The sequence below is a fragment of the Schistocerca gregaria genome, chromosome 7 (genome assembly GCF_023897955.1).
Source record: "Schistocerca gregaria isolate iqSchGreg1 chromosome 7, iqSchGreg1.2, whole genome shotgun sequence".
NCBI classification, from domain to species: Eukaryota; Metazoa; Arthropoda; class Insecta; order Orthoptera; family Acrididae; genus Schistocerca; species Schistocerca gregaria.
In genome coordinates, this window is record NC_064926.1 from 280,441,656 (window position 1) to 280,464,706 (window position 23,051).

At 41.2% G+C, this 23,051-nt stretch overlaps 1 protein-coding gene across 1 annotated transcript in view; it reads right to left on the minus strand.

The window, feature by feature from the left end:
• Positions 1–23,051, minus strand: part of LOC126282372 (head-specific guanylate cyclase-like) — a gene marked incomplete at its 5' end in the record, with an annotated part of 445,895 nt that overhangs the window by 161,413 nt on the left and 261,431 nt on the right. The window contains one exon of the mRNA XM_049982030.1: positions 8,131–8,213. Coding sequence (XP_049837987.1) covers positions 8,131–8,213 — 83 coding nt within the window. The remainder of the gene's footprint in view (positions 1–8,130; positions 8,214–23,051) is intronic.

Here is a 23,051-nt window from a genome sequence, read left to right on the forward strand (position 1 = left end):
AAAAATACCTCATACTTTTAGCGCCCAACCATGTTCCATCAACATCTGATCAGGTTGTTAGCTTTGTAGAGTGTCGCTCATATTCAATCTGATTGTAACAAAGTCTTTAATAATTTTCCGTATACGAAAAATAACTGAGAGTTAACTTGTCCTTTCTTAAGTGACCAGTCTTCGGACTGATGACAAGAACATCTACAACAACAACAGCAGCAGCAGCAATAACAGTGTGATTATATTTTGTAGCTGTCACATCAGCCATCCACTGCTACAAGGTCAGCTTCATTTCAGATTATGGTATTTCTTACCTGGTTGGTACCGGGCGTCCATATGCCAATCGAGGGTAAATTCCAGTCTCCTTACTCGTATTGTTGCCCGTGTTTGCACTATTAAGATTGATGCCACAGGGCGTTGGGACTAAGGCTTCCTTTTATTACATTTTGTTTTTATCATGATATCTGCATCATCATTCCCAGATTCCTGGCATTGTTTCACACATTCTGGAAACCTTAGAACCTTAAACATGAGGATGTTTCATTGCGTCTGTATACACAGGGCTGGAAGGAAACGTACACATGTATTCTAGTCTTCAGCATTTGATTCGTTGCAATAGCAACATAATACAGCTGTGTTGCAGTTGGACCTGTTAGTAATGCTTTGAGGCTGCTTACTGTTGCAAATTTACCAAAAGTCTCCAAATGTTTTCGCAAGCTGTTTACGGCCTTAGAATTTGTATTTTTGTAGTCTAACGTCTAGGATCCATTACCGATGTTATCACCGCTAGTACAGTTTGTTTTCGGTAAATATTGTAGAAAGTAATTCATGCGAAGTACTCATTGAGTTACCAGATGAGTGAATTTAAAACTCTTAAGTCTTGTGTTCCATTAGTATATCTAACTTCTGTCACATAGCGGGCTGATTTGTAGCACTGAAGATAAATATTGAGTATTCACATTTCAATTATGGATCTCATTGACCTGTGTTGATACAGCATGTGTATATTACAAATTCATAATTGCGTTGTAATTGCAGCTACTCAAGGTCTTGTTTACATAAGGTGAAGTGGTCCAATATCGGAGACTGTTTACTCCGACTGCAACATAAACATTGTCCGCTACGATGGCTGCTCTCCGTTAGATGCCGCCATACTAACAGTGTACCAGTTCTGCCATGGAACCGGCACGCCATAAGAGCGTGCATTGCACTTTACGCTATTCTGTAACGAGCAGTGTTCCACACAGCTTTTGCGTGCGGTCCTGTATTGGAAATGTAGCAACTGGCTGCTAGTTACTCTTTCGCACCAATAACACAGAGTCCCAAATGTAACGCTCAGCCATCCAATGTTCCCCGCGGGAACACTAGCGCTCATTTTAATTTCAGATTATTACAAACTTACCCAAGCGTGACCTGAATATCAAACAGGCCGTAGCGAGATCAGAGACGTCACTTCCCGTACTGCTCTGTTCACGCTAGTTGTGTGTGACAGTCTCATCTGGGAGCGCACCGCCGACACGAGTGTTTGTTTCAGCACAATGGTGAGAGAGCATTATCTCTCTCTCTCTCTCTCTCTCTCTCTCTCTCTCTCTCTCTCTCTCTCTCTCTCTCTCTCACACTCTCTCTCACACACCCACACACACACAGTCGTGCACAAAGAACGAAAGACATTACAAAAGGTGGTGTGCGGAGTAATGGGCGTCTATTAACTACCTCAAAAGTGACAATACTGTTGTGTCCGCAAGGATGAGTCTTTCTTAGGATGGTGACATATTTATTTTTCCTTCACACGAATAGGTATGTTAATCTAGGCCTTGATTATTCCTTCCTTCTGACGTAAAGGAAATTAGTCTCTAGGAAAATATACATCTAAAGAAATTCATTGTTATGGTTTTCTTCATGGCTGTTGTTTGGTAGCTGAATAAAGATAAAAAGTGAGTTATGAGCAGCACAAGAAAAGTTTTATTCGGTGCACTTTACTGGTTTTCAGATTTTAAACTACCTTCAGAAGTGAAATAGGCTTATGTCATTAGTAAGTCAACATCAAAATAATAATCGAACGGTGATATCCTTTGCAGCAGACTCAACAAAACATAGTAACAACGCTAAATGTACGAGGTAATAGTGATGAGCGGCAAAGAGTTAACTGTCTAACGACATACTGTACTTAGTATTTGTCGCACATAATTATTATGTACGATACGAAGTTTGACAGTTAAGTGTTTGCCACTCATCGCACGTGTCATGTATTTTAGCGATATCACTCTGTTATATTGATTCTGCAGCAAAGGACATCACCGTCTGATTCTTTTTTGACGTTACCTTACTACTGAATCGACACAAATTCTATTCTAAAGACAGTTTAAAATGTCTATACCAGTAAAGCGAAGCAAGTAAAGTTTCTCTTGTGCAACTGACGACTGACTTTTTATTTTAATTGAAACTTCGTTATTACCGACAAGTCTTCAAGAGAAAGTCAATCAGGGTGTGACGTTTGCTACATGTAAGTATGCATGTGGGAAACACAATTTACAAGGAAACTACATGTAAATATCTCGCGCCAATTGAATTATATTATGTATGAGTACGAAATAAACATTCAGAAATATGAACATTTTTGCGAGAAATGAAGTATATCTACATCTACGTGACTACGCTGCAGTTCAGTTATGCGCATGGCAGAGGATTCATCGAATCAGTTTCACACTATTAAATATAGAAAGAAGGAATCCTTATTGTATGATTATATGATAGCTGGTAGCAGTTACTTCTGTAAAATATCTGGGAGTATGCGTATGGAACGATTTGAAGTGGAATTATAATATAAAGTTAATAGTTGGTAAGGCGGGTGCCAGATTGAGATTCATTGGTAGAGTGCTTAGAAAACGTAGTTCGTCAACAAAGGATGTGGCTTACAAAACACTCGTTCGACCTATACCTGAGTATTGCTCATCAGTTTTGGATCCGTACCAGGTTGGGTTGACAGAGGAGACACAGAAGATCCAAAGAAGAGCGGCGCGTGTCGTCACAGGGTTATTTGGTAAGCGTGATAGCGATACGGAGATGTTTAGCAAACTCTGCAAGAGACGCGCTGTGCATCGCGGTGTGGCTTGCTGTCCAGGTTTCGAGAGGGTGCGTTTCTGGATGAGGTACCGAACAAATTGCTTCTCCCTCCTTATACCTTCCGAGGAGAGGGAAAGGGAGGTAATGACAGTTGTACGGTGCCCTCCGTCACACACCGTTGAGTGGCTTGCGGAGTATAAATGTAGATTTCTCTACCGTTCCACTCTCTTACCGCGAACACTGAAACACTTCCGTAAAAGCTCTGATTTCTCTCATTCCACTACAATGATCATTTATCCCTCTGTAAATGAGTGCCAATGAAATATTTTCTCATTTGGAGCGGAACGTTGGAATCTAAAATAGAGCGAAAATATCTCACCGCAACGTAAAATGACTTTCTATTAATCATTTTGACCCCGACACGCGTATTATATCCGTGACACTGTCTTCCCTAATTCATGTTAATACAAACCGATATGCTATTATTTGAACTTTTTCACTACCCTCCAACAATCCTACAGGCTAAGGATCCCACACTGCATTGCCGTACTCCAGCAGAGAACGGTCAAGTGTAGTTTAAGCAGTTTTCTTAGTAGCCCTGTTGCCGTTTCTGCATATAAAATGCAGTCTTTGATTTGCTTTCACAACAACGTTATCTACGCGATCGTTCCATTTTAAGCATATATGGGTATAGGTATTAAGGGATATAACCTGCAACAACCTTTACGTGTACACCCTGGGTACATAAACAACGGAGCAACTATACCCTCAACTGGAAACAAATAATAAATGAGGTCTCATAAGTATTAAACCGATTTCACAAAATTAAATCTCATACATGACTGAAGAGAGAAACTTGATATACACATTAACTTATATATAGGACTACATATCCAGTATTCTGAATGGATATATTTTGTACACGCCTACACATTAAACCTTGTGGTACTTTTCCAATTTACATTTAGGAACAAAGTTTTCATTTGCCTTTCACAAATGTTGAACCTGCCCTCCAATAGACACGTGACATATCTCCAGACCGAAACCAGTCTCGCTCTGTACTTTTTGCACGCGTGTCTGACGTTACTATAATCGCTATTATTGATATACCTAATCATAGTTCACGCAAACTTGTTGGAAGGGGAAGCACGTACACCAAGAGTTTCGCAACCCCCCCCCCCCCCCGAAAAAATGGAAAACATATACCATAAGATGTGACCTTCGATGCCAATGGTGCAGTGCGATATACCTGTGCCCTCTTACATTGTAAGAAATGTTGTGTCGTATTCTCTACGAAGATCACGTGGCACAACTGTACATGAACGCTGTCGCTGTGCTATAGGCGCCCCGTCGCGACGCAAACTGAATGTTGGTAAGAACGAGAGAGCAAGCGAGGCGCCACTCCAGGGAGCCCCTATCGGGAACCACGTGAACTGACAGCATACGAATGGCGCTAGGGTAAACTTCTCGATTTTTATGCATAAGCTGAAATACACTCATAGGTGCAGTCCTGATTTATGTAGAAGATATAGTCTTGTGAAATTAGAGGAATAATTGTCAGCACCTTATTGAGAGGGGAATCGTCGATTTTCAGGCATGTCACAAGAAGGATAATTCGATGCAAAAAACTCAAGAAAAGATAGGCTCTAAAATGCACATCTCAAGAGGTATAAGCACTTTATCTTCAACACTTGGAAAAAAATTCTACTAAAAGCTTTTTGCTTATCATATTTCAAGAGTCAGTAGGGTGGACCAAAGCAAGAACAAAATGTAGAGTAAACATAGAACCTAAACTATATACCTGTAGAGCTATTAGCACTGGTTCACAGTAGCGAGGATGAACAAGTGCTTACATCTCTTAAGGTATGAGTTTTAGAACCCATGTTTACTGGATTTCCTCCTGGGTAACCTTGCACTATTAGAAGACATAGTAAGGTAAGTCAATATAATTAAAGATTTTAGTTGTTGGTTCGGCACTTCAGCAGAACTGCCGTTTAGCCTTGAAAGATTTAGCTCTCGTCGAACCAGGGCACGTTATTTTTAACTAAACATGTTTACTACATGATTTAAGTGAACGTCATTTGAAGAATTACTTCAAAATGGGTAAGTTGTGACCATTGGGTGACAGAAAGTTTCCGCTCATAAAACACAGCTGTAAAATTATTACATGTACCATTACATCGTAGAAGTAACAACTGTAATCAAACAGAAGTTCTACTTCAACAATATAAGACCAGAACAATAAGAAGACGAACAGCGGTGCATACCTACAGCTCCGGAATAGACAATAACCTATATTATTCGTTTTTAAATCGGTTTGAAAGAGTTCAATATCCATCTACAACGAATTTCGACTATTTGCCTAGTAACGTAACACATCCGAAAGGCAATGAAGCAAGTTTTAAGTTGTCATAAAATCATTTCATCTGGATAACTCCTATTCCATAAGAAACTTTTTAATTATAACATGATGGTCCTTAAAAACTTTAAAAATAGTAATATATTTAGGTTCAAGCGGAAGACTGAAAAATATGTTGATTAATGTTAAATGTAGGCCACCATGCCAGTCGGGAACGTATAAAAGGCGAGCATGTATCCACCCTATGAAACTATTTGCAAGTCGACTTGTTCTACATTAATCCATAAAAACTTTGATGCAAGTGAAATGGAGCACGTAAGTAACGGGCTGCCCATCACGTTTCTATCATATTTTTTACCACAGCAGACGCAACTTGTATTCGAAGCAACTAAAAAAAAAAATCACGGACGTAGCAAGTTTGCAAAGATCAAGTCAGGGTGTTTTAGATACTTATAGTCAGAATTATACGGACGGTAGCAGCTGAAGTTCTCAAAAAGTCGAATGATTATACAGAGAGAATGTTCGCTACAGTCACCAAATTTGTAACTAAAACTTTTAACGAAAGATATAAATCAACTACAGAATAAAAACTGCAGCTCTAACAATTTGCCCGCAGACAACGCAACTACGTAAGTAGGGTTCACAGGAAATTATTACTACCCATGCAGAAACCTGAAGGTTATTATACCTTGATGGAAATAAAGGCCGCTAACCATCTGCACGTGCAAATTACATTTACTACATGTAAAAATATTAAAGACCCTATATCGTTTGACTACACAATCGACGTTTCTCTGAAGACTGTCACAACTGGCAAAATACTGCAATTAAAACTAAGAAGGTGAAGATAGTGTACGAGGAGACAAAAATTATTTATTTAAAATAACCTACATCCTTTAACAAGGAACAATGAACTGACGACATTCGTGTGCAATATACTGCAGTTTGGGAAAGAGGGAAATACATTGACAGTAACAAACAGGAGGCGCCATGAAGCCTTCGAAATGAGGAACATCCGTCAAATACAAAAAAATTACGATCGAAGCTGCAAACAATAATCGATGAGACGAATAGGAAGGAAACTACAAATAGATCAGATTAACTCAATAAGGACGGGATGAGAATCATTCGGAATATGGTGGAGGGAAAGTAATATTAGAGGAAGTCGCAAGGAAAGTTTTAAAAACTGTTGGTCTAAATATGGTTTAGTTCTCAACATTTCAAAAAACTGACTAAACACTGAGAAAAATGGAAAATGAATGAGGCAGTATACCTCATTGGTTGATACGGAAGAAGACTTAAAATATTTATTATGTATTAGACCACATTACTGTAGAACTGCTGAAAGATTTTTGTGCCACAGAAATGCTAAGTGATGGATAGTGTAAGCCATTTCCCCTTTTAGTAGTATTTTTCTGAAGTCTGTAGTTTTCGAACAGTGCTTAATCGTTTTTAAGAGAATAAATGTACTGTAAACCAATGACACGTTCTTTTTACATGCTTATATGTAAGAAACAATCACCTATTAGATAGGGAATGTAGAAAAATTAGCCATTTCTTTGACTTTTTCAACTCCAAAGACTGCTGTTGCCCTGAAGGAATGTGTTGCAGAGCTTTTAAGATCCAAGACAGGAACGAATTCCAACTGAAGACTAAAATATTGAGATTCATGTATTGATTTTGCCTATTGTGTGATTTCTGACAGTATAGTCAGGACTTGTTCAATACAGAGCTGAAAATTTTGTATTTTTTGGAAATTCAGTAGCAACTCATTTTCAGAGATCCTTTGAAAATTTTCGAGAAAATCTGAAATAAACTAAAATTTTAAAGCATTAAAGTTCCTCGTTTGGGCTATATTATCACACTTGCTCATCTGGATACCCTTTTCGCTGAGAAGATAACAGAAGTTTTCCAGAATGAATATCATCGTTAAATGAAGACCTTATTAACACAGGATTCAAGTCAAGAGCCCTTTATCGTTTTCAATACTTTGGTGAAAATTTTCTGACTGTGGTATGCATATTTTACTGTTTTAAGTGTATCAATCTCTACAGCTTGTATAAATGAGACATACAGCGCCATGAACCAAATATCGGAAAGAAAATGGGATAAAGTTTTATATCTTCATAAAATTTCTAAATAAAATTTTATGAAAATCGTTCGTCGGTATGAGACACAGAGACGTCATTCAAATACAACGAATTCGTACTTCGTGTTCTGAAACTATTCTACAAGCGCAAATGCATTAATGAAGTGATGTCGTCCCCGTTTGTGGTTAAGTGCAATGGCCGTATAGTTTCAAATATTTTAGTTTTGTAGACACTAAATAAGTTTACCTTTTCTCCACACCTGGCACCAAGGCATTCCAAAGAGCGCTATTAGCAGAAGGGTGTGACACCTGCACTGGTATTCTGCCATACCTCGTTCCCCTCCCTGGCTGCCATATCGTAACCCCATTTTGTAAGTCTATTATATGGTAATTTTTTAAATACTCTTCCAGCGTTGTTGTTTGCTCAGGATACGTGGATGGGAAAATTGAGAGGTTAAGGCCTTTTATGGCGACTTCTGATGTAAGATCTCTATGAGGTGTCTGCCACAGAAAAGGCATTTCTGTCAAATAACACGAATTACTCGCTTAACAGACTCTTAGCACCGTATGGTCTTCTTGTAAAGAAATGCTTATTTACTTTATCAATGGAAGAGTAAGATATACATACCATTGGTTTTTTGAAGTGTGTCGTATATGTCTTCCAGATAGGAATAGTTCTGCCATCTGCTCACATCCTTCGGTAGCTTCTCCCTGTAACAAGTAGAGGAAAATTTTACCAGGATTTATCCTTTAAGGCATGGTATTGCACTGTACAAGAGAAACGTTTTAAGAAAAAAGATAAACACATTTAAATTGCTTTCCGTTTGTAAGATGTGGTGATAGTGACAAAATGTATGTACTAATGAGTTTCCGCTCATTAATGTGACTGGAAGCAAGTTCAGTCCATCACACTGAAGTGACTTAGAGACCTTTAGATCTTTTAACAATTGCGAATATATAAAAAGACTGTCCAGAAGACCGTCAGACTGCTTACAACTTTCGCGGACCTAAAGTTACATTGTGCTTGTGTCCTTGTATCAAAAGTGTCACATTATTATTCTTCATGTTATATGTCGCATACAAAAGTTATCTCCTCCTCTTTGCAAGCTTCTTCATTGTGTTATGGTCGTTCGAAGATGTGGCTTTGTCAGCAACGTAACTTGTTATCAGAAACGAACTATTATGAATGAAAACCCCGATGACAACTGGTGAAATTTGGTTTTAACTGAGACACTGCCTGCTTTACGGCTTACAACTGCATCTTCAGGTACAACAAAAATTATTACATTTGTCCATCACAGGTCCAAAAATAAATGGCTCTCAACACTATGAAACTTAACTGCTGTGGTCATCAGTCCCGCAGAACGTAGAACTACTTAAACCAAATTATCCTAAGGACATCACACACATCTCTGCCCGAGGCAGGATTCGAACCTGCGACCGTAGCGGTCGCGCGGTTCCAGACTGTAGTGCCTAGAACCGCTCGGCTACACCGGCAGGCATCACAGGCCCGCCCAACGTTCTTAGTCAAAGGTTTGTCTTTGGGTTCACCTCGGATGGATTGAGGTAGTAACTCTTGTTCCGGGTGAAGACGCAGGTGTAAGTCGTGAAATCGGTAGTGTGATCAATGAGAACAAAATTTTACCATCTGTCAGTGGTGTTTTCGTGCACCACGACCTTCAGTAGCTGACCATGCCGTGCCACAAAAAATGGTTCGACCAAAAACAACCGTAAAATAAAGACAAATTGTGGAGACTGATGCCTGCATGCCGATGGCGTCAGTAATACAGTATTAGCTGGGCATTCGTTGATAGTTAGGATTTATAAAATTCCTAAAATTCTTCGTGCCTCTGGCTGGAGGTGGCATAGCAGTGCTCGTAGCTGAGACTTCGTAATTCGCCCGACTGGGCACGCGTAGACGCTCCTTGGTGTGATCAGGGACAGCGCACTGAGTGGAGGTGGGAATGTACAGAATCTCGACCCAGAGGCTTGCAGGCGTTACCGGGAAGCTAACCGTTCCATCTAGGCACTCTCACGGTCGTTGTAGTTTGCGCCCTGTTTGGAGTGCATCGGTGGCCACACAGGATGATCGTAGGCATGCAGAAGTATGTCCTGGTCTCCCAACAAGAGATGGCCAAGGCACTGGCAGCTGCTGACAGGTGCAGCCAGGGGACAGCATATGCGCACCTCTCCAAGAAGATGGGAGATCAGCAGTTCGCAGGTCGTCCAGGATTGACTCCCCGTTGGTCTTTGGTCGAGTCTTCACATCAGTGCCAACAAGGAAAGCATCAAAGGCAACCCATGGCAGTGGAGTACATCAGGCTGTCTGGATGGTGATTTGTAGATGACGTCATCAGATGAACGGTAGCCAGCACGTTAGGGAACAGCTAAACGAGGATTCACTTTAACTTACAAGGCTGCTGTTCTGATTTATTCTATACTACAGTAATTAGATCGTGCGTGTGACGTTACTGACCTGTGGCGATAAGTGAATGTGGCTCTCTTTTCTAGGCTTTTCATCATTGTATACTACACTGCGGTGTCCCTACTGTTGCTTTAATGTCTTCAACATGGACGTTGTAGAGGCGCTCTTTCTAGCGTATTTTGTTGTCTTGCTTCATCTTGCGCTGCTGTCAGGATGTCAAGATGACTTTCTAATGTGGCCATTCTGTTGTTGTCGCATTCTGTGCTCGCTGATCGAGTATTATGTGCCAGTGACCAAGTGGTGTGCTTCGCAATCTGCACCATAGGCTTTCCTGTCCGGTTTAAATTCAGGTTGAGACACAGTGTGGAGCCTATCTTACCTCAATTCTGTGTTTGCTGGGGAAAAAAATTAAAAATCTTATGCTCACCTAGCATTCCTTTCTGAGGTGCAACAGAGTGAAAAAATATCATACTTACATCGGGTATGGATTACGTTATTACACTACCACTATCCGGTGATATAACTAAATAGCATGAACACCATTGTTAAGTACAATGGATAAGTGAGTTTTTTTACTGTACGACGTGTTACCATAAGCTAAAAGAAGTACACTTTAATATAGCGGAACAGAAGTCTTAGATTTATCAACAGTACGTATGAAGTAGATTACAATGCCGTGGTACTGGGTTTTCGCTCTGGTATACAATGACGAAATTTATAGACGAAGACTGTAGGCCATATGTTGATTCTTTGTATTCTTACTCAGTCCTTGGACGATGGGCTAAGATGGAACATTAGTCGACTAATACTGCCCAGAATTTCATGCTTGCTACAGAGCACCCTGCATCCGAAACGTTTACTTCTTACCGGCAGTGTGCTACTTTCTTCAGTTAAGCTGACATTAACTTCATTTCCTTTTATTTACGATCTTCAATGATTGAGTGAGTGTGTTTCCCAAACAGTTTGTGTCCGAGATTAATGCAGTGAAATAAAAGTTCTCTAAGAAGTTCTGCAGTTGGAGGAAAAACATACGTGCCTGAAACATACCGATTAATTGTTCCGCATTCTTCTTGGAAAGCGAACTGAAAAATTACATGCAAGTTTTTCTGAATCCTTATAGGGATTTATTCACGGCAGGAATGGAATACATTCGGCAGCGAAATGGCGCCAAACACGGCGTTTTTCTTTTTTAACTGAGTCTTCTCCCACGGGACTGTTCATTTCTGTAGTCATTGTGCCATCCACACATCCAAGAGAATGTCGCTCCGGGCTTAGATACGTTTTCAGTTCCAGTAGCGGAACACTGAACAAATAACGACAAAGAGCATTCCATAACTGTTCATTTTAGGACAACGCTGAAGCGCTTAATGGCGAAAGCCAAACAGTGTTCCGCTTTACGTCGCTGACAACGCGTCTGTGGTTTCTGATCAGAACGAACTTCTGTATTGACTTCGACAGGAGCGGAGCTGATTTCCAGGCGGCAGGTAGTAGCGCGGCGATCCGTGAAATTAACTTTCGCGTTTGTTTTTTTATACTCCCACCAGGTCCTTCGTTCCTATGGCAGCTACATAATATCACGTTCAACAATTACAATTAGTTACAAAATAAGTGAAAAAGTGGATTTAGATGATGGAAACGTGAGATAATCTCCATCATAAGGCATCCTGCAGCATATAGCGTATTCACAATAGCGGAGATGACGCAAATGAGTTTCGAAATGAGTCAAGGATATTCTGGAGGAGAAAACTAATGAAGATGATCGCTGTGATATAACTCTGGAAGTTTTGCATCGCAGGTACAACACCAGTCATCACGAGGCAGAGAAAATCCCTGACCGCGCCGGGAATCGAACCTGGGAACCCAGGTGCGGGAAGCGAGAACGCTACCGCACGACCACGACCTGCGGACGAAAGGTTGGGAAAAGATGGTCAACATCAGGGGTTCAGATGAGACGATGCCCCAAAATGTGACTGAGTGAAACTCGCAAAACTATTATCTTAATCTGGAAACTTTTCCTCGTTGAGAAAGCTCGAAAGGAGTTATAGTGGTGGTGGTGGTGGTTAGTGTTTAAAGTCCCGTCGTCAACCAGGTCATTAGAGACGGAGCGCAAGCTCGGGTTAGGGAAGGATTGGAAGGAAATCGGCCATGTCCTTTCAAAGGAACCATCCCGGCATTTGCCTGAAATGATTTAAGGAAATGACGGAAAACCTAAATCAGGATGGCTGGAGACGGGATTGAACCGTCGTCCTCCCGAATGCGAGTCCAGTGTACTAACCACTGCGCCACCTCGCTCGGTAAAGAAGTTATAGGTGTGGAATAAACTGAGTGGGATTTTTTCTTCCGTTTTTCACTAACATGCAATAATTATTCTTAGATCGTTGGTATAAACTATAATTTAGAAATAATTAGAGATGCACATATTTGAGATTGACCATCAATAAATGAACAAACAAAGAAAACTGAAAAAAAAGTTCTAAACATTTTCCGCATTGTTATCAGTACTTTAGTGCACCATTTAACATAATGTGATATTTAGATAAAAGGCAAATACGTTGTGCCTCAAGAAGGAGTTACGAAAATTTACCTCTGGGTTGGAGCACGGAAAAGATGTGGGGCTCAAATTTAGAATAGTGGATCGCATTTACAAGCGCTGTCAGATACAAGTCATTTACGAACGCGTGATTCACAAAACACAATGAATTTTCGAGAGGACCATCGTCTCCGAATTTTACTGTTCGCACTACACACGCTGGCAGATGACGTTCACCGGGCCTCACCATACCCACATCCTACCATCTTATCGCCACATTGTGTACCATGATTCGTCACTCCACACAATGTTTTCCACTGTTTACGCTCCGTACACCAAGCGAAGCGTCGTTTGGCATTTACGGACGTAAAGTGTGGCTTATGAGCAACCACTGGACCATGAAATCGAAGTTTTCTCACCTCACGCCTATGTGCCATAGTACTTGCAGTGGATGCTGATGCAGGTTGGAATTCTTTTGTGATGATCTGGATAGATATCGGCCTGTTACACATTACAAGCCTTTTCAACCGTCGGCGGACTCTGGCAGTCAACAGACGAGATCAGCCTGTACGCTTTTATGCTGTACGTGTCCCTTCACGTTTCGCTTCACTATCATATCGGAAAAAGTGGACCTAAAGATGTTTAGGAGAGTGGAAATCTCTCGTACAGACATATGGCACAAGTGACACACAATCACCTGACCACATTCGAAGCCCGTGAGTTCTGCGGAGCGCCCCATTCAGGTCTCTCATGATGTCTAATGACGAGGTTGCTGATATGGAGTACCTGGCCATAGGTGGTAGCACAATGGACCTAATATGAAAAATGTTTGTTTTTGGGGATGTCCGGATACTTCTGATCACATAGTGTATGAGGGGTTTTGTTGGTAATGAATGGGCAGTGGAATTATAGACAACTATTAATTGTTGGGGCTGCGTGTCACTTGAAAATGGTAAAATTTTCTAAATACATTGTTTGCTCTTCAAGAAAATCTTTCTTTTGGTAACCATATGCCTCTTAGTAGTTAGTCTACAGTAGTTGAAAACTTTTTATTTAGCTAGCAAGAGTTTCCGCTTGCTGTAATTGCTGTAGTTCGTGTTATGAAGTTTTTCTGTGAAGTAAGTGATTCATAAAAAATGGATTCGTGATTGGAATGATTTTATGCAATTAAAAGAGTTAGAAGTAGTTACACGTTTATTTAGTTTCATATTTATGGATTTTTAGTATTTCCTGCAATCCGGTGCCATTCTTTTGTGTTAATTATTGGAAGTCGTGAAAATTCTGTAGGACAGTGTTTAAATGATAAAAAATAATTAAAATCATAGTTTCATAGCTACAGCTCCTCAAGTATGTCATGCATCTCCTAATGTTACCTTCCATTTCGCTTACGTCATGTCGTCTGAGTCACGCTGCAATTCAAGGGGTTTACGTAACTTGGGTGATTAGTAAGTCAATATGTCGGTTTATTTATTCAAATCGATTTTTAACATCTTCCATGAGTTTGAGAGATAAACGGTCAGCATTCGTATTCCAGATTGGCTCAAATGGCTCTGAGCACTATGGTACTCAACTGCTGTGGTCATTAGTCCCCTAGAACTTATAGCTACTTAAACCTAACTAACCTAAGGACATCACACATCACATGCCCGAGGCAGGATTCGAACCTGCGACCGTAGCAGTCGCACGGTTCCGGACTGCGCGCCTAGAACCGCGAGACCACCGCGGCCGGCTGTATTCCAGATTGTCACCATACAAATTCCTACGGCGAAGCACTCTCATAAAAGCAACTATACTGACCGACAAAATCGCAACATCGAAAAGTAATCAATGAAGAGTAATGAAATTTCCGGAATACATGTGTATAGGTACAATATACAAACGATTGACGTTTCAAGATTACGGGTTAACGTAAGGGTGAGATATGTCACTGCAAATGTGAAATGCTGGTACATTAGCAGTTAGAATGTAGAATGAAAGCGTGTGAACGTGCATGGATTATGTCTTACACTTTCCGGTTCTCAGATAGCGAGATAAAGTTCCAAACTTGGTGCACATGTCGGTCAATACAGAGGTGATAAATATCGTTTTCGACGCTGGAATGGTCGTCCGATGATGCTCCACACAACCCACTTCCATTCAGGCCTCCAACGCTCTCCCGCTCAATACCTATAACGTCCCAAATGGCGTTGGTTTGGGGTCAGTAGAATGCAGGCTACAGGGCATCAAGCTTAGAGCTGTCTTTGAAGTAACCCATTTGTAACCGTTATTTGTGTCATTATTGTGCCAACAGCTGCTCCAAATGGTACTGCAGATGCATTACCATGCACCAGAGCCATACGCCGAACGCGATGGTCTTCCCCTTCAGTAGCTCCACGAGATCGTGCGGAGCACCGGTCTTCTTGCGACCGTTTATTCTCGTGATCTGCTACCAGAAATCATCTACAGTGGCAACATTCCTGCCAATTCTTTCTTCAGTATCGCAGATGGAACATTCAGCTTCTCCTAGCCTTATTACACGACCTCGTTCAAACTCAGTGAGGCGTTAGTAATGGAGTCTTTGTTGCAATAAAGACATTCGTAATTAACATCAGCTAGCTACGGCCACTGTCATAGCTAACGCTCACCACCGTTACATTATGTATTTAAATTTGATTTGCATTCTCTTAGTGGTCCTACTAGCGCCATTCCTACGCGAATAGAGCGAAGTCTGACGCTACCAACTTTTGTTTGTGTCGCACAACTCCTTGTTGATGTCGCGATTTTTCTTCCTGTCAGTGTATTTGTGGTCTAGTCGATCGAATAATCCTATTAAGGATAATGTAGTACCTACTATACTTGTACGGACTTTGAGAACTTAATTTATCTCGTGATGAATTTTTTTACGTTATCTGGAAGGGTCGCGAAAGCACTTAACGGCATTTGCAGTCAATGAACTATGCTGTTTAAGACTATCAACTTCGGAATGCAGCAACAGTACCTTTTAACTTATTTTATTTCAGCAAAAATTATATATATATAGAACTACAGCTAAATGTGTGATAGCTACCCTTCATCAAAATTATGAATAAATGTATGAAACGAAGCGATTAAAATGTTTCTGCTATGCACTTAGATTAAAAAGAATACAATAATATACTCAATCTGTTTATTCTGGTTGTTAATACCGCATTTGATAGAAACGAATCAATGGCAGGCGGAGTGCTTCTATGTATATCATTAGGCATTGTTGATAACTCTGTTGCCAATGTGTATTGTATGACGTCAGTGGTGTACCCTGGAGAAGAAGAACGACTGCTGGCGGAGATCTCAGATTCTTCGATGTCTGGTCGTTCACGACATGGAAGCCTCTGTTAAAATCCGATGAATCCTTGCACAGATAAGTTGGGCAGCGTCTTTAGGATACCTGTGGATCGCGTCACGTCGCTCTTTTCAGTTCGGAGTGCACAATGAGTACTTAAAGATTCCTATAATGTAGTGTTTTCCGCCAAGTATGAGTGCCTGTGACAGATTGTGCCTTATCTCATACATACAACGTAAATGTCATGCGTTTCCTCCTTCACAACAATTCTCGGCCGCACACTGCAGTGGTAATGAGAACCCTCCTGCAACGTTTTAATGGTAAATGTTTGATCACGCACTATATAGCCCAAATTTGGCCCTCTCTGATTCTCATCTCTCCTCACATGAACCGCTGGATATCAAGACAACATTGTGGCACGGACAACACGCTGCAGATTGGCGTAGAGAGTCGGCAGAAAGCACAGGCGGTTGCCTTTTATGACGAGAGTACTGAAAAGTTGGTACAATGCTACAACACATGTTTCAACCGGAGCGGCGACTGTGAAGATAAATAGCTGGAAGATGGAGCTGATGTAAATAAGAGATTTTTATTTCCACTGTGGTTTACATCTTGTGATCGAGCGGAACTGCCTTTCAGAACATTTCTCGCTCTCCGGCCCGTAGACAGGATTCTTACATTGTGTTTCTAATGCTGAGACTTTCTACTAGCTTCTTGCCAGGAAAAGTCTCAATAATTCGAAAAAATTTGGGTTGTGTATAGAAACTTTCTGTTGAATCTGTATGGTAAACTTATTTAATTCTATTGTCAAACTGATTCTCTCATTTCGTGTATTAAGTGAGAAGTTTCCATTCACACAGTCATATGACACGGAAATGGTGAGGATACTTTTCTAGCAAGTAAATAATGTCTGGTCTACGAAGTTACTGAATTCGTAGAATGGACCGTGTACTGACAATGTAAGTCCTACAATAACGATTGCCAAAATATGAGGCGCACATTTTTATAGGAGCATGATAACCCTAAATGGAGGCGCTACTTTGTTGCATGGAAAAGAAGGTATGGATTCAGAAACTTATTAATTCACTGAATTGAAAAAATAAAATTAAAATTCACATTTACACTGAAATAATGCAGTTGTAAATAGTACTCTATGACTACTGTAAAATAAAGTAAATAATTATAATTTCATAACTGCATTAAAAATGTGTTTAAGAATTACTACTGAAACATTACGCCTGCGCTGCAGAGCAAAATATTTACATTGATGTAATTCATCAACTTCTTCGCACACTATCTGCAAGACAGAGAGCAATAGACGAGCATCGACACTGGTTTTATCAAAGTCGCGAATGAAAATTGGCCTGTAAATACAGAAAGGTTCAGAAACCCTGGTCAACGAAGTTATTTCGCTTTAATAAAGTCATCGGGAGAAGATAAACTGCCACAATTCGTCTGAATAGAATTGGTGAATCAGTAGCCTCACTGAAAAGTTAAGAATCTGTAACTTAGACTATAGCCGACATAAATGACACAACTTCACAGGGATATCAAAGGTAGCCATCCTATATTGAATAAAAGTACTGTTGGTACTGAAAACAAATGATGTATTTGAGTAGTTTTAAACAGAAACTAGTTAACTTACGCTAATTAGTGGTTCTGTTCTGGAATATTGGAATTAAGACCCGCGTTTAATACAGGGTAAGTCTGAAAGGACTTTACAAGTTTGGATGATATAGAAATTTATTAACTTACAAAATCGGTAGATGAGTCATTTTGTAGCAAATAACCTCAAGTTTGATTCACGTAATGCATCAGTACTCCATTCCGCCACCAGGAGTGCCTGTTAAAATAACTACTTTCGCAGGTACAAAAGTGCTCGCTGTGTATTTTGGTTTCATGAATCGAGCTCTGCAGCAACTGTTCGGCATAAATTTCGCACCGAGTACGCTAAATAACCTCCAAGCAGGCCGACAATTTACTCCTGATACAAGAACTTCATTGAGCCGGGTTGTTCACTGCTACACAAGAGATCACCAGGTCAACCTAGTGTTTATGATTATGTCGAATAGGTCAGGGAGAGGTTTGTTCACAGTCCACAAAAATTAACGCGACCTGCGTCTGACGAGACTGGAATTCCACAAAATACAGTTTGGCGAGTACTGGGTAGACGTTTACACTTCAAACTATAGAGTTCAACAATGGTACACCAAATTAGTGATGCAGATCAGGATGCTCATGGGGAATTCTGTGCGAAATTGTTGCATCGGACAAAGGACGACGCGACATTCTGAACACAATAATCTTCAGCGATGAGTCACTATCAGTGGCTAGCTGGCATTTACGTAACCGCCTATGGGAGCTAGCATGGACAACGCTTCAGATTTTTGCAAATATTGAAGCGCAAGAATGACGTATACGTTCTTTTAACACATCTGGATTTTCCAGTTCCGTTTCGTAAACTATGGATTTAATATCACATGAGATGAGATCCAAGTGTGTTTAATTAGGCAATCTCGTCGGGCATACAATGCCATCACCACGACCTATTTACCGTTCGGGGTACTCATAGTTGAGACATGCCCTAATCCCTCTACAATAAAGGGGAGGTGCACCATCGTGCTGAAACAGGGCCTCACAGCGAAATGAAGGGTGACGTCTTGTAGGAGATGCCCAAGACTCAGCTAGTTCAGGAGAAATTACAAATACAGCCGACCAGATAGTATGGGAGCCAAATAAACTGGCGCCGTCCGCGGTAGCTGACCCGTTCTAAGCGCTTCAGTCCAGTACCGAGCGACTGTTACGGTCGCAGGTTCGAATCCTGCCTCGGGCATGGACATGTGTGATGTCCGTAGGTTAGTTAAGTTTAAGTTGTTCTAAGTTCTAGGAGACTGATGACCTCAGATGCTAAGTCCCGTAGTGCTCAGAGTCATTTCAACCAAATAAACTGTTCCAGTTAACACCATATGTTAACAACCCATTACGCTCGCATGTGGTGTAGTCATAACCAGTGAGGATATGCAGGAGCAGAGTAATGTAGATTGCGTCTGTTGAGAGTGGCGTCATTGGCGAAATCGCATTCATCTTCTATAAAATCTGCTTGCCTAAACACGGATTAACGGCTACTTTGTTTATGAGATATCTGCGTAATAATATCCGATTTTGGAAATAGTTTCCGTATGGCTGCAGGTGTAGGTGCAGCTTAAGCGGATGCCATTTTCGTTCCTCCAGAACCCTTTGTACCTAAGACCTCAACATTCCCAGGTCCGCTGCATCTCTTCTTCGTCCTAATTACAATGAAAAATACACTACTGGACATTAAAATTGCTACAGCAAGAACAAATGCAGATGACAAACAGGTATTCATTGGACAAATATATTATACTAAAACTGATATGTGATTACATTTTCGTGCAAGTTCGGTGCATAGTTCCTGAGAAATCAGTACCCACAACAACCACCTCTGGCCGTAATAACGGCCTTGAATCGCCTGGGCATTGAGTCAAACAGAGCTTGGATTTCGTGTACAGATACAGCTGCCCATGCAGCTTCAGCACGATACCACAGTTCATCAAGAGTAGTGACTGGCGTATTGTGACGAGCCAGTTGCTCGGCCACCACTGACCAGACCATTTCAATTAGTGAGAGATCTGGAGAACGTGCTGGCCAGGACAGCAGTCCAACATTTTCCGTATTCAGAAATACTCGTACAGGACCTGCAACATGCGGTCGTGCATTATCCTGCTGAAATGTATGGTTTTACAGGGATCGAATGAAGGGTAGAGCCACGGGTTGTAACACATCTGAAATGTAACCTCCATTGTTCAAAGTGCTGTCATTGTGAACAAGAGGTGACTGAGATGTGTAACCAACGGTACCCCATACAGCACGCTGGGTGATACGCCAGTATGGCAATGACAAATACAAGCTTCCAATGTGCGATCAACGCGATGTCGCCAAACAGGGATGCGACCATCATGATGCTGTAAACAGAAACTGGGTTCATCTGAAAATATGATGTTTCACCGTTCGTGCACCCAGGTGCATCATTGAGTACACCATCGTAGGCGCTCCTGTCTGTGAAGCGACAAGGGTAACCGCAGCCATGGTCTCCGAGCTGATAGTCCATACTGCTGCAAACGTCGTCGAACTGTTCGTGCAGATGGTTGTTGTCTTGGAAACGTCCCTATCTGGTGACTCAGGGATTGAGACGTGGCTGCATGATTCATTACAGCCATGCGGATAAGATGCCTGTCATCTCAGATGCTAGTGATACTAGGTCATTGGGATCCAGCACAGCACTCCGTATTACCCTCTTGAACCCACTGATTCCATATTCTGCTAATAGTCATTGGATCTCGACCAACGTGAGCAGAAATGTCGCGATACGATAAACCGCAATCGCTACTGTAAGACCGGACTCCAACTACAAACACACTGCCTCGAGGTCTTATGAGAGTGGAACAGGGACATATTTACGTAAAAACACCCCTTTCATAGTTAACCTTTCCAGGTACCGGAACGAGATATTCCGCAGAAATTGTACGCTAAGGACATTAACTTTCGTATAGCTCAAGATACTGAACCAAGTAGTCTTTTTTTCTTTTTTTTAATGGAATCAGAAGTGCCTGAAAAGAGTATACTATAATTCTTATTAATGTTGAGGCTGAAACTCTTCAGAAAAGAAGTCAAGAAATGTATAAAATCTGGAAGGCAATGTGACCAGAGTCAGCTATTGCTGTGTAAACACTGCCAAGCAGACCTCTCATGCGAGGCTCCACCGTTGTAAATGCCGAAAGGCAGGGCTACGTTGCTAAGATGAAGGAACATTTCATATACGACATATAGACAAGGCGAGTTATGATTTTGGTATATGGAACAGCGAGTTACGCTAATTCGTATCACGTCGGGTAGGGTTTAGGAAAACTGTTTCAGGTGTGTGTAAATTTCCACGCTTTTGTCGAAGCAGCTACAGTTGCGTCAAGTAGCTTTCCGTTTGAACCCTCCCCGTTGCTACTTCTTTAAGAAATCCGAAACAGAAACTTCGGTCATTCATACTTGACAGTAATAAACAGCCTTGTTCAAGGACAAAACGAAACGAAAGTACTGTATTAACGTTATTAGATCGGAAAACAATAAAATAAAATGAAACATTATCTGTCTTTGCCAGGAGAATCCCGAATGTTCCTCAACACAACCCACCTGCTGTCAGACAAATAAATGTGTAAAACTACTCGGTATAGTTATTGGACGTAGTATACTTTAAATAAATTAAACAGTTTATTCATGGCTGTAGAAATGCCTGCCTATTAGATAACTCCCAACTGCTTCAACAAGCCTTATAAAATAATAATTGGAAGTAAGGAGCAGTGGGAGAAAACAGTTCGAGACCGTAGTGGGGACATGGTTTGGTTCACCGATGGGTCGAAAACAGACCAAGGCGTTGGGGCAGGGTTGGATGGAGTTCAGCCAAGACTGGAGAGCAGTATCTCTCTAGGGACACTGGACTCTGTATTCCATCCCGAAATTACTGCAATCAGGGCATGTGTGGAGGAGAATATGCGTAGGTGCTACAATGACCATATCATCTACATCTATTCAGACACCCAGGCAGCCCTGAAATCATTGGCAGCTCCTGCAACAAGATCTCAGATTGATGCTGATTGCCATAGGGCTCTGGTGGAGCTAGGCAGAAGTAATAGGGTGAACCTAGTGTGGATTACCCGTCCACTCAGGAATCTGTGGCAATGATCAAGCCGATGGATTGGCGAGGATGGGGGCAACAATTCCATTTATTGGACCGGAACCTGTCTTGACAATAATAAAGGCTATGATCAAATTAGAACTAAGGAACTGGGTTAGGAAACAGCAAGTAGGTAATTGGATTAAGGTCAATAAACAAAAACATGGTAAGGTAATGATGCCCAAGCAGTGTTTTAAAAGAAACTCTGTAATCCTGGGACTGAATGGGAAAGAGATCAAACTTATGACTAGACTGATGACCGGTCATGGGAACTTCAAAAAATACCTATACACAATGGGTATAACGGAAGAGGACCCTAAATGTACGATCTGTGATGAGCGTGAAGAAACTGCATCGCACCTAATCTCCGAATGCATGCCATTGGAGAGCAAAAGTTAATCGTCGGGACAACTAGACCTGTAGTAATTGAGTCTAACAAAAAACTGGTAGAGAGCACTGGTAGTTTTACTAGATATACAGGGAGCGATAGCGCACTATGTACCTAGTTTCGGTGCGGACAGTGGCGGGTCAGATTTAACCTGTTTTAGCTCTCCTGTTAAAATCAGTCACTCAATCAATCAACCAAACAGTATATTCAGAATGATTGATGACACGTCACTCACAAAATAAATACTTTGTTTAACGAAACGCAGTTTTACACTTCACTTAAGGATGTTCTCAACGACTGCAAGGCATACAGCTGTTTCAGAGATAGCTCAATAAATGAGAGTATATTGAATTAAATTCCTTCGCATGCCGTGTCGATTCGTTGGTGCATATCATGTGGTGTAGCTGGGGCTTTATCGCAGAAAGAAATTATGAGGAGTCAAATAAAGAGACCTGGCCAGCCGTGGTACTGGAGCATTCTGGCCTATCAAAAGCTCAGGAAACTCCTCATTTAGTACCTGCCTTGCAATACGGGATGAGTGAGACGTGCAGCCGTCATGTCAGAATCACATACACAGTCCCTTATCCAGTGGCACCTCTTCCTGAACAACAGATAGAATGTTCCCAAGAAAATGAGCGTACGTATCTCCATTTGAAGTCTCTGACATAAAATAAAGTCTCACAACATAATTTTTTATGCTAACCTACAATAGGTTTACGTTTCACGGTCATTGTTGTTAAACATAGTGAAACTAGCGTGGATTTTCTGCTTTAAGGTAGAGCACGTTACATTAATTTACATTACTGCCGTTCATAATCGTTACTTCGTCGGTAAAGAGACTCATTGGAAAAACATAGTGTTGTCTCTCAAGTGATGCCGTGAAAACCAACAAAATTCTGCACGACTTTAGAAGTCACGTCTTCCAAGTGCTTGATGTAATGGCAGATGAGAAGTGTGGAATTAATGCCGATGGAAGATGGGACTAACAACCCTCTTCGCCACCATTCGCCACACAAAAATTGCATGTCTAACTTCTCCTCATTGTTGTGCACGTCTTCGTTCAAGGAACGTTGAAGCAGGAATGACCGGCCGATAGACGACAGAGTCCCTTTTAGTTCTGCAGAGCCGACAAGTAAACAGTCGAAAGTCTTGGTAGAGCGACGCA